The 12,771-nt window shown below is 46.2% G+C and overlaps 1 protein-coding gene across 1 annotated transcript; it reads right to left on the reverse strand.

Annotated features, from left to right (window-relative positions):
- Positions 1 to 1,783: 1,783 nt before the first annotated feature.
- Positions 1,784 to 12,048, reverse strand: LOC139580483 (aspartate aminotransferase, cytoplasmic-like). The gene is made up of 9 exons (XM_071409220.1): positions 11,477 to 12,048; positions 7,956 to 8,137; positions 7,522 to 7,645; positions 6,055 to 6,167; positions 5,697 to 5,801; positions 5,414 to 5,564; positions 4,508 to 4,673; positions 4,005 to 4,147; positions 1,784 to 2,066 (listed from the first exon to the last, which is right to left on the reverse strand). Exons 1-9 carry the CDS (start codon positions 11,583 to 11,585, stop codon positions 1,927 to 1,929), a joined length of 1,233 nt encoding a protein of 410 aa, XP_071265321.1. The 5' UTR covers positions 11,586 to 12,048; the 3' UTR covers positions 1,784 to 1,926.
- Positions 12,049 to 12,771: the final 723 nt, after the last annotated feature.

The raw sequence follows: 12,771 nt of genomic DNA on the forward strand, positions 1-12,771 counted from the left end.
TATACATCAATAAAAACAAAAAGGAGGCTATTAAAATAACTATTTATTTTAAAATAGCATGTCTGTCCCTCAGGTGTCTGTCTTTGGTGTTCCTGCCTTGACAATCACTCAATGCAAATATAAACAAGAACCTTGAACATTCCCTCCAGTGGTGAACTTATCGGGGAGGGGTCTATATTGAAGAGAATTGTTAATTAATCACACCCAGTATGTCATAGATTTGAGGATTCCATTGATACTTTGGTATGTCGAAATCCAAAGTGTCCCTTGGTGTTATTCAATTTAAAATGTAGGGAAATGACATTGTGAGCAAAATTATTAATCATGTCAAAAATGATTTTCAAAAGAGCTAATGACTTTAGATTTGAGTATATGTTGCATCAATTTAAGAAAATCCTCAATAACCTAAAATTTCTCATTAGTGTTACCGTCATTGGTGTTACTACTCCTACCGATGGCACAATGTTATCATAATGTCATTCAGCGGTCATCTTAGTTGATTTAGAATGGGAAGATGTATTTTGGTATATTTAAATAAAAAAAATCTAGAATAACTAAGTAGAATTTTTTGCCAAAATGCCAGGCCCCAATGCCACCGCAATTCAAGAACAACCCCAGCAATACTAATCACATTGTAATGTTAATAAAATGATTAAGCAATGGAAGATCATCATCACCAGCACTGCTGGAGCTAGTCTAATACACCCAGATACACTTGGCCTGTGTCTCAATAGTTTAAACACTACAGCTTATTTTCCATATCTCCTTTCCTTGTGTCCTTCCCTCCATGATCACTGATCTGGCTGAACATGACAGCTGGAAGAAACATCAGTTACAATGAAGGAGATGAGGAAAGGAAGCCATTGCAAAGTGTCGACAGACACCCAGTCAGAGCCTTAGTGTGGAACCACACAGCATCTACAATGTCCTGACACAGACTGCTTATTCATGACACCACTGAACACAAACACTCAAAAGAAAATGACACACATCTCTCCACTGCAAACAGTAGTGATGAAGACACACAGTGATGACAAACACACACAGAGCCACAGACCAATTATTTACACTTCTCTTTAACTGTTACGCTGCCTTGTGCATTAGTTTAAGGGTTAAAATAGAATATATCTGTAGACAGGCAGTGACATCAGCTCAGCGTACTGTGGTGCGCTGGGAGATAGGAAGGGGGTTTCTGTGTGTTTGGTCTAACACCGGGGTGGGCAAACTCTTTGGCTCGAGGGCCACATTGGGATTTTGAAATTCAATGGAGGGACGCATTTTTTGGGGGACCAATTGTTTATTAAAATCAATTTGCGGGGGCCTCCCGAGTGATGTAGCAGTCTAATGCACTGCGTCGCAGTGCTTGAGGCGCCACTACAGACCCGGGTTCAATCCCAGGCTGTGTCACAGCTGGGAGTGACCGGGAGACCCATGCGACAGTGCACAATTGGCCCAGCATCGTCCGGGTTAGGAGAGGGTTTGGCAGGCCGAGATTTCCTTGTCCCATTACGCACTAGCGACTCGTTTGGCAGGCCAGGCGCATGCGCGCTGACACTGTCGCCAGGTGTTCAGTGTTTCTTCCGACACATTAGTGCGGCTGGCTTCTGGGTTAAGCGGGCATTGTGTCAAGAAGCAGTGCAGCTTGGCTGGGTCGGGTCGTGTTTCGGAGGACGCACGTCTCTCGAACTTCGCCTCTCCCGAGTCCGTACGGAAGTTTCAGCGATGGGACAAGACTATAACTACCAATTGGATGCCATGAAATTGGGGAGGGAAAAAAAGGTATTCAAAAAAAATCTATTTTTTGTAAATGTCTCGCGGGCCGGATGTGGCCCGTGGGCCGTACTTTGCTCCCCTGTGGTCTAATACATTATACACACACACTGCTGGTGGTGGACGAGTGGGCAGTGCTAAGGGTATTGTAATCTTCTACTGGACGTTGACAACAGTCTCGTGGATAGACTTGGCCACATAGTCGATGTTCTTAGTGGTCAGACCACACATGTTGATACGACCGCTGGCCATTAGGTAGATACTCCTCTCCTTGATCATGTACTCCACTTGTTTAGCTGGAGAGAGACAAAATATTAAAAAGGTATGAACAAATCAAATGGTATTTATCAAATGCTTCATAAACAACAGGTGTAGACTAGCAGGGCCCTTCCCAACAATACAGAGAGAAAAAAGAGAAATAATAGAACAATAATACCACAAGGAATAAATACACAATGAGTCAATGATAACTTGGCTATATACACACAGGGTACCAGTACAGAGTCAATGATAACTTGGCTATACACACAGGGTACCAGTACAGAGTCAATGATTACTTGGCTATATACACGAAGTACCAGTACAGAGTCAATGATAACTTGGCTATATACACGAAGTACCAGTACCAAGTCAATGATTACTTGGCTATATACACAGGGTACCAGTACAGAGTCAATGATTACTTGGCTATATACACAGGGTACCAGTACAGAGTCAATGATAACTTGGCTATATACACAGGGTACCAGTACGGAGTCAATGATAACTTGGCTATATACACGGGGTACCAGTACAGAGTCAATGATAACTTGGCTATATACACGGGGTACCAGTACAGAGTCTATGTGCAGGGGTACGAGGTAATTAAGGTAGATATGTACAGTACCAGTCAAAAGACTGGACACACCTACTCATTCCAGGGTTTTTCTTTATTTTTACTATTTTCTACATTGTAGAATAATAGTGAAGACATCAAAACTATGAAATAACACATATGGAATCATGTAGTAACCAAAGAGGTGTTTAATCAAAATATATTTAACATTTGAGATTCTTCAAAGTAGCCACCCTTTGCCTTGATGACAGCTTTGCACACTCTTGGCATTCTCAACCAGCTTCATGAGGTAGTCACCTGGAATACATTTCAATTAACAGGTGTTCCATGTTAAAAGTTAATTTGAGGAATTTCTTTCCTTCTTAATGCGTTTTAGCCAATCAGTTGTGTTGTGACAAGTAGGGGTGGTATACAGAAGATGGTCTTTTACCAAATAGGGCTAAGTCCATATTATGGACTTTCTTCAAGTGTAGTTGCAAAAACAATCAAGCGCTATGATGAAACTGGCTCTCATGAGGACCGTCACAAAAAAGGAAGACCCAGAGTTACCTCTGCTGCAGAGGATACGTTTATTAGAGTTACCAGCCTCAGAAATTGGAGTCCAAATAAATGCTTCACAGAGTTCAAATAACAGACATCAACATCAACTGTTCAGAGGAGACTGGGTGAATCAGGCCTTCATGGTTGAATTTCTGCAAAGAAACCACTACTAAAAGGACACCAATAATAAGAAGAGACTTGTTTGGGCCAAGAAACACGAGCAATGGACATTAGACCGGTGGACCGTGAAGCATGGAGGAGGTGGTGTGATGGTGCTTTGCTGGTGACACTGTCTGTGATGCATTTAGAATTCAAGGCACACTTAACCAGCATGGCTACAACAGCATTCTGCAGCGATATGCCATCCCATCTGGTTTGCGCTTAGTGAGACTATAATTTGTTTTTCAACAGAACAATGACCCAAAACACCTCCAGGCTGTGTAAGGGCTATTTGACCAAGAAGGAGAGTGATAGAGTGCTGCATCAGATGACCTGGCCTCCACAATCACCCAACCTCAACCCAATTGAGATGGTTTGGGATGAGTTGGACCGCAGAGTGAAGGAAAAGCAGTCAACAAGTGCTCAACATATTCCAGGTGAAGCTGGTTGAGAGAATGCCAAGAGTGTACAAAGCTGTCATCAAGGCAAAGGGTGGCTATTTGGAAGAATCTAAAATGTATTTTGATTTGTTTAACACATTTTTTGTTTACTATATGAATCCATATGTATGAACAAACTTTTGACTGGTACTGTACATATAGGTAGGGAAAAAGTCACCAGGCAACAGGACAGATATTAAACAGTAACAGCAGCGTATGTGATGAGACAAAAAGGTGTGTACGTGTGCGCGTGTACTCACGGTTGAGGCCAGTGAAGCTGAACATGCCAATCTGCTGTGTGATGTGGCCCCATGTTCCTGGTGTTCCCAGAGCCTGCAGTTTAGCCTGGAGTGAAGCCCTCATCAACAACACACGGTCTGCCATGGTCTTCACATTATCCTTCCTGCAGCAGGGAGAGGGGGGAGGGATAGAGGTGGAGAGAAGGAAGATGGAGGGAGAGAAAGAGGAAGGGATGAGAGATCGAGCGAGCGAGAGAGAGGGGGATGAAGAGAGGATATATTTCAGTTACAGGAGGTTGCTGAGGGGAGGATGCCTCGTAGTAGTGTCTGGAATGGCATCAAACAGGTGGAAACCATGTGTTTGACGTGTTCAATACCAATCCATTGATTTTCTTCCAGCCATTACGCTGAGCCCGTCCTCCCCAACTAAGGTTCCCCCAGCCGCCTGTGATTTCAACGTTTTGAACACTCATGTAGAACTGTTGGGAGTGCATACACTACTTTGGACCCGTGTGTGTCCCCACCATTCAGCGAAGAGTTCAGCTGTGTTGAGTGTGATGGCGACTAGCCTGGCACCCTGGGACGGAGGGTTGGACCAGGTTATCCTGACAATCTTCTCCATCTGAGACAGAACCCTCCTCACGTTGTCAGCATCACGAGCTACGATGGTCAGGTTCCCCACACGTTCATCTGACAGGAGACAGAATCTTCATTTCGGGTCTCTGCAGTTTACAGATTGCATTATGTAGAATGAAATGTGAAACATGAGAGGTGAGAGTAGGAATACATACTGTAGTATGGTTTCATTTATGTTTCCCTGCATCTTACTGGGTGTGTGTGTGTGGGGGGGGTGGGGGGTCTGTCTGTCTCACTGTAAAGGCCAAAGTTCCCTGCATCTTACTGGGTGTGTGTGTGTGGGGGGGGGGGGGTCTGTCTGTCTCACTGTAAAGGCCAAAGTTCCCTGCATCTTACTGGGTGTGTGTGTGTGTGTGTGGGGGGGGGGGGGGTCTGTCTGTCTCACTGTAAAGGCCAAAGTTCCCTGCATCTTACTGTGTGTGTGTGTGTGTGTGTGTGTGTGTGTGTGTGTGTGTGGGGGGGGGGGGGGGTCTGTCTGTCTCACTGTAAAGGCCAAAGTTCCCTGCATCTTACTGGGTGTGTGTGTGGGGGGGGGGGTCTGTCTGTCTCACTGTAAAGGCCAAAGTTCCCTGCATCTTACTGGGTGTGTGTGTGTGTGTGTGGAGGGGGGGGGGGGGGTCTGTCTGTCTCACTGTAAAGGCCAAAGTTCCCTGCATCTTACTGTGTGTGTGTGTGTGTGGGGGGGGGGGGGGGGTGTCTGTCTGTCTCACTGTAAAGGCCAAAGTTCCCTGCATCTTACTGGGTGTGTGTGTGTGTGTGTGTGTGGAGGGGGAGGGGGGGTCTGTCTGTCTCACTGTAAAGGCCAAAGTTCTTGGAGAAGGACTGGGCACAGAACATCTCAAAGCCCTGGGTGACAAAGTAGCGCACTGCCCATGCATCCTTATCCAGACAGCCTGATGCAAAGCCCTGGTACGCAGAGTCAAAGAACACAAACAGCTTCCTCCTCTGGAGAGGGAGAGAGAAAAGAAAAAGGACAAAGATAAAACATCTTCAGAAATAAGAAAAGATGTCATGCCAAAAAAAAACAACGTATTTTCATATAATAACGTGTACACACACACAAACACACAGTCTTACCTTCATGACCTCAGCCACCTGCATCCACTCTACGTGTGTAGGGTCTGTGCCGGTGGGGTTGTGGGCACAAGCATGCAAAACGAAGATGGAATGCTTTGGTGCAGTCTGGGACCGGGGTCAAAGGTCAGTGTTAAACTACAGGACAGCCAAATGACAGTCCTGGGCGCTGATACAGGAAGTTGGTATCGTTAAAGCTAAACATATCATCTTTTCAACAGTGTGTAAAAAGCTAATTTACTTTCAAGGTAGACATGACCATTTCTGATATTAAATATTCACTATTGTGAGGTCAACTCAGAGTTCGGGAGCCAGTCTGGTCTCCATGTCAACAACACCTGATCAGAGGTCAGCGGCTCACCTCCAGGTCACCTAGGAAACCGGACAGATCCAGTCCCCGCTTCTCTGCGTCCCAGTACTTATAGGGACGGACGTCCTCGAACCCAGCGTTGGCAAACACAGAGTTGTGGTTTTCTAGAAACAAACAGTAGAGCAGGTTTTACAACACTCTGCCTTTTCCCTAATAGAGAATTATTTTCCAAATCATGTCTTTTGAGGCCTCCTTTGTAACATTAGCTGAAATTATTTGATGGCTCTATTACAGAGCCATGAACCAACATAAAAAGTAACATGCTGTATTTGTAAATCACCTACTAATTAAATATTAAGAGGACAACTCAGCAGTATAAGTTCCAGATAACATATCAAGGCCTCCCGAGTGGTGCAGCGGTCTAAGGCACTGCATCGCAGTGCTAGAGGCGTCCCTACACACCCGGGTTTATTCCCAGGCTGTGTCGCAGCCGGCCACGGCCGGGAGACCCATGAGGCAGCGCACAAATGGCCAAGCGTCGTCCGGGTTAGAGGAATGTTCTTGTCCCATCGTGCTCTAGCGACTCCTTGTGGCGGGCCGGGCGCATGCACGCTGACTTCGGTCACCAGCTGTACGGTGTTTCCTCCAACACATTGGTGCGGCTGGCTTCCGGGTTAAGCAAGCAGTGTGTCAAGAAGCAGTGCGGCTTGGCGGGGTTGTTTTTCGGAGGACGCGTGGCTCTCGACAAAAATATAAATAATAATAGAATAAAACAAAGAATAAATACACAATGAGTAACAATAACTTGGCTAGTCACTGACCTCCTCCCTGTAGGCTGTCTCATCAGCAACCTTAATGATGGTGTTGTGGAGTCACGCAGTTGTGGGTGAACAAGGAGTATAGGAGGGGACTAAGCACACACCCCTAAGGGGCTTCCGTGTTAAGGGTCAGAGTGGCAGATTTGTTGTTGCCAGGGTGTCTGGATGATGGTGTTGATGTGAGCCATGACCAGCCTTTCAAAGCATTTCATGGATACAGATGTGAGTGCTACGGGACGATAGTCATTTAGACAGGTTACTTTGGCGTTCTTGGGCACAGGAACTATGGTGGCCTGCTTGAAACATGTAGGTATTTCAGGCTGGGTCAGAGAGAGGTTGAAAATGTCACTGAAGACATTTGCCAGTTGGTCAGCGCATGTTCTGAATACGCATCCTGGCCCTGCGGTCTTGTGAATGTTAACCTATTTTAAGGTCTTACTCACATCTGCTACGGAGAGAAAGATCACACCATCGTTCGGGAACAGCTGGTGCTCTCATGCATGGTTCAGTGTTGGAATTTAGCTCGTCTGGTAGGCTCTAGTCACTGGGCAGCTGGTGGCTGGGTTTCCCTTTGTAATCTGTGATAGTTTGCGCGCCCTGCCACGTCATATCTGTCTGATTATACAACTCCGGATCAACCGTACGAGCAGAGATGTAGACAGCTGTTTAAGTTTTGTCGTTCCGGTGTGTGCGTGCCTACCCCAGGTTGGCGCTGAGACGTAGACAGGTGTTTTCATGTTGTCATTCCCATTGTACCAGCGTCTGAGAAACTCAGCCCCCATTTTCAGAGCACCTGTACCCCCCAGACATTGCACCGCTCCCACCTGACAGAGAGAGAGAGACAGACAGACATACAGAATGAGAGTGAGAGAGAGAGAGTGAGGAGGATAGGGAGAGAAGAGCGGGAAAGAGTGAGAAAGAGTGATAGGGAGAGGTGAGAGAGAGGGGGATAGGGAGAGAGAGCGACAGAGACCGAGGGGGTGGAGAGACACTACATAAGTGACTTAATAACTGCTTAACAGCAATGTAGCTCACCAGTACTAATTTAAATGCAAATTCAGCTCAATATACAGTATGTATGATCGAGCACACACACAACACAACCCACCAACACAAACTCATAAACCACCCTACCCTGTTCTCCTGAATGGCAGGGCTGTCTTCTCCCAGGGCGATCTTGGATGCAGACGACCTAAACTCAGGCAGACCCAGGATGGGCAGGTACTCATGGTTCAGACTGTTGTCCGCTACGATGATCTTCTCCACCTTCTTAACCACGGGCAGCACCCAGGGCTGGCCCTCATCTGTCCTGTAGGCTGGAGGGGAGAGACAGGCTAGCTATAGCGGCTGAGGAGGGATACAGTGTTTCCAATATATGGGCCTAATATAGCCTACTAGCCAAGTGTTTTTAGTAGAGTTGTGTTTACTTTATGTTGTACATTTTGCAGTAGCCCAACTCTGGCCCCAGGGCTTTCTCTGCAGCTGGCATTACTGCCCTGTTGAGCAACCCACCCAGGAGGAGAATTACTGCCCTGGTGAGAAACCCACTCAGGAGGGGCATTACTGCCCTGGTGAGAAACCCACTCAGGAGGAGCATTACTGCCCTGGTGAGAAACCCACTCAGGAGGGGCATTACTGCCCTGTTGAGAAACCCACTCAGGAGGAGCATTACTGCCCTGGTGAGAAACCCACTCAGGAGGGGCATTACTGCCCTGTTGAGAAACCCACTCAGGAGGGGCATTACTGCCCTGTTGAGAAACCCACTCAGGAGGAGCATTACTGCCCTGTTGAGAAACCCACTCAGGAGGGGCATTACTGCCCTGGTGAGAAACACATTTAGGAGGGGCATTACTGCCCTGGTGAGAAACCCACTCAGGAGGGGCATTACTGCCCTGGTGAGAAACCCACTCAGGAGGGGCATTACTGCCCTGGTGAGAAACCCACTCAGGAGGGGCATTACTGCCCTGGTGAGAAACCCACTCAGGAGGGGCATTACTGCCCTGGTGAGAAACCCACTCAGGAGGGGATGGTGCCAATGAACAACAGCCCCTGACAACCTGAAGGGAATTTGAACACAGATGGAGATGTCACAAATACACTAGAAGTATTACTGCTCTGCAAGATCCAAGTAGACTGATTGGTAATTAGGCCTACCTTAGGTCTCTCCCTACCTTAGGTCTCTCCCTACCTTAGGTCTCCCCCTACCTTAGGTCTCTCCCTACCTTAGGTCTCTCCCTACCTTAGGTCTCCCCCTACCTTAGGTCTCCCCCTACCTTAGGTCTCCCCCTACCTTAGGTCTCCCCCTACCTTAGGTCTCCCCCTACCTTAGGTCTCCCCCTACCTTAGGTCTCCCCCTACCTTAGGTCTCTGGCGGGCAACTTCATGTGTATTTCTGACTGTTAATATGTATGATATTGTTTAACTTATGTGTGTTATACGTGCTGCACTCGCTCCCTGACAGGTCGTCATTGTAAATAACAATTTGTTTCCTAATTAACTTACCTGTATAAATAAAGGTGAAATAAAATTCCAACTTTGCAACGGTTTGTTTCAGTGGTTTTATCGGATCAGGATACAACCTGATACAAATGTCAGACTACAGCCGTGCACTTTCCCCTGCGGTCCTAAACTCCAGCCAGCCACCACTGATAAGACAGCAACACTAGTAACTCTGCGGGAACAGTGTTATTGAGCTAATGAGGACAGGGCACTCCTGTATGTAACAGGCTTTTATCTGCTCACTTACTGACTGCAATAGTCTGTAGACATACTTCCATTCACATCCACTTTCTAACAGAGCACGAGGCCTAACTGTATCATTTGTGACTGAAGTTGAAGAGAAAACAGATATTTTCCTAAGTGGACATGGGTCCATCTCCTCTATTGGGGCGGCAGGTAGCCTAGTGGTTAGAGCGTTGGACTAGTAACCGAAAGGTTGTAAGATTGAATCCCCTGAGCTGACAAGGTGCAATCTGTCGTTCTGCCCCTGAACAGTTCACCCACTGTTCCTAGGCCGTCATTGAAAATAAGAATTTGTTCTTAACTGACTTGCCTAGTAAAATAAAAAAATATCTGAGCATGCTAACACATGGTGTAGCTAGGTTATCTAGGCTATTTTCAGCCACAGTGTTAGCCTACTACAGGAAGGGATTACTTAAGCAATAATGCCTGAGAACCCAGGAACTCCACATGTAGCACAATGCTAATCCTGTAGTCCTGAGAGGCCAAGCAAGCAGTCACAGGCAACACCAGGACTTCAGCCTTTTGGCCTCTGTGCTGCAGTGTTATATATTAACAGCACTCCACAAGATCCAGTAAGGAGAGCAGTGGCTCCGTTCCACCCAGAACTGTATTCTAGCTAGTGTTCTCATAGGATCAGCGTAGAGAGCGTGAATGGGAGTGAATTGCTCTATGACCACGGTCCATTGATCTAGCTACAACTGATATGACCCTGACTCATTTATCTCCATCAACAACTACCGGCCTGTTCCAGTCTGTTCCTACGGCAGTGACAGAGCTACTTCCTTGGATGACTGCCAACTACAGGTTATAGACCTTGCTATGCTATCTGTGCCGACCACCCCGTCTCAGTTCCCAGTATCTATGCTGCAATAGTCTATGTGCCAGAGGGCTAGGGTCAGTCTGGTGTCCTGTGTGACCTTAGGTATGATCCCGCTAATTTGCCTCTCTTTCTTTCTCCCTCCCCCCTCCCGGAGGACCTGAGCCATAGAACCATGTCTCAAGACTACCTGGCCTGACGACTCCTGGCTGTCTCCGTCCCCAGTCCACCTGGCCGTGCTGCTGATCCAGTTTCTGAAGTTCTGCCTGCAGCTATGGAACCCTGACCTGTTCACCGGACGTGCTACCTTGTCCTGGACCTGCTATCTCGACCTCTGAATGTACAGCTATGAAAAGTCGACTGACATTAACTACTGAGGTGCTGACCTGTTGCACCCTCTATAACCACTGACTATTATTTGACACTGCTGGTCATCAATGAACGTTCAAACATCTTGAAGAACGACCTGGCCTTAATGGCCATGTACTCTTATAATCTACAACTGGCACAGCCAGATGAGGACCGGCCACCTCTAAGAGCCTGGTTCCTCTCTAGGTTTCTTCCTAGGATCCTAGCTGTCTCGGGAGTTTTTCCTAGCAATTGTGCTTCTACATCTGCATCGGTTGCCCTTTGGTGTTTCAAGTACTTTGTGACTACTGCTGATGTAAAAAGGGCTTTATAAAATAAATGTGATTGAAATTTGACAGCAGATTCTGCACAATCAATCAGCAGAGCAAGCAAGGACACCATGCATGTCATGTCCAGCCTGAGTTCATCCAGATCAGCCTAATCACTGATCTAGATAACATGATTGATTGGATAGGTGAAAAGGTTTCACCACATCGAACAGATCCAGTCATGTCACAGGGAGAAGGCAGCTGTCAATGATCACGTTAGGCTGCGTTTCATTTTATTATGGCGGTTTGATCGCGGGGGAGGCACTAGTAATGTCTGCAGTTTTCGGTTTGGCTATTTGTTTGAAGTGTATTAGTCTATAAATAAAACTCTGTTCGTTCTACAGAAAGTATTTGACTCTAGTGACAAAATTAAAGAAATTAGAAAGAGGAGGGACTGGTCATATTATCATATTTCTTACCTCCAACTCCGAGGTTCACCTTCATGGGGTTCGTGTCATCTTTGAAATCATTCGACAGTTTGAAGACCGCCACTGGGATGGCTTGGGGAACCTCACCGAATAATGACATGATGATGAATATTACCGACGCGGAATGTTAGCTAAAACGGCAAAACAACCGGGGACGAACCGCTGTTCAGTCTAATGGACGAGGTAGGAAAATAATTTCACCTTCAACTTGGATGGATTTGGTCAGTGGAAAATGGGTGTGAGAGATTTGACCAATAGAAATCGAAAGCAACCAGCTGACTAAAAAATCAGACAATCCTAGCGACGATTGAAAAGGGGGAAATAATGTGACGTGGTTGACAGTTTGTTCCAATGACTAAACATTATTGGAGATTGACACGTTCATATGCAAATCTCGGTCGCTGAATATGAATATGAATAAACTGGTTTAACGATGTTTTGGTTTTTCCTTCAAAAGGGAGGGGATTCGATGAATACCCCGGGCATGACCCAGTGACCGTGTTAGCGTTCGATTTGGAACCGTGAGCAATGTACCCAGTTCTGGCCCATTAAAAACAAAGTAATTAATAGGATTCTGTGTTTTCATATGTAAAAGTGAATTATTTTCTGACGAAAATGCCTTGATACTGGCATCGCCCGGTCACATGACGGGCCATAGACCAGTTCAACCCGGGGCGGTTTAATCGATTCCCTTCAATGTACAAACCTCTAGGAAATAACTACAATATTATTGCATGGTTATGTAAAAACATTTATTTCTAAGAGGTTTCTACATTTTTGCAGGGAAATACAATGCCTCATAACATCCACTGTAGATAAAGGTGTTCTGGTGTTCTCTTCACAAACAGGCATCCGAATGAACCTGTTAATTCGCAATTTAATCAAAACGATTTGTGTCGTATTCCTCTGCTCAGGCGTTGCATGCATCAATCAGTGGTTGCGTGCCACGTAATCGACGATGCCGTGATATGCCGTGATACGTAAAATGCCTGTCTAGGCGTTGTAAGATCTGAGCAGGGGAACACGACCTCTGCTACGCTATGTCAAAATGTAACGTCACACACCCCAACCTTTTGAAATCACTTCTCTATCTTTCCACAAGGTAGCACCCTAAGCTTGTTATTCGTGATCCACCATGATTTCTGCCCTGGGCCACAGATCAGCCTCTCTTTATACTATATGTTGTCCGAGGGACATCATACCTTGGTCAAGGAACACAACATTGACCATAGATCAGTGTTTAAGGGCAACTTCTTCAACAGAGAAACATAATACGTTTTTTTGTT

Source organism: Salvelinus alpinus, chromosome 7 (assembly GCF_045679555.1).
Source record: "Salvelinus alpinus chromosome 7, SLU_Salpinus.1, whole genome shotgun sequence".
Classification (NCBI taxonomy): domain Eukaryota; kingdom Metazoa; phylum Chordata; class Actinopteri; order Salmoniformes; family Salmonidae; genus Salvelinus; species Salvelinus alpinus.

Coding starts and splice junctions, on each gene's coding strand:
- LOC139580483 (XM_071409220.1), bottom strand. CDS start 11,585: ATGTCATTATTCGGTGAGGTTCCCCAAGCCATCCCAGTGGCGGTCTTC. Junction 7,646..7,955: donor CTGCCATTCAGGAGAACAGG/GTAGGGTGGTTT, acceptor TCTCTCTGTCAG/GTGGGAGCGGTGCAATGTCT. Junction 2,067..4,004: donor CAGCTTCACTGGCCTCAACC/GTGAGTACACGC, acceptor GTCTCTCTCCAG/CTAAACAAGTGGAGTACATG.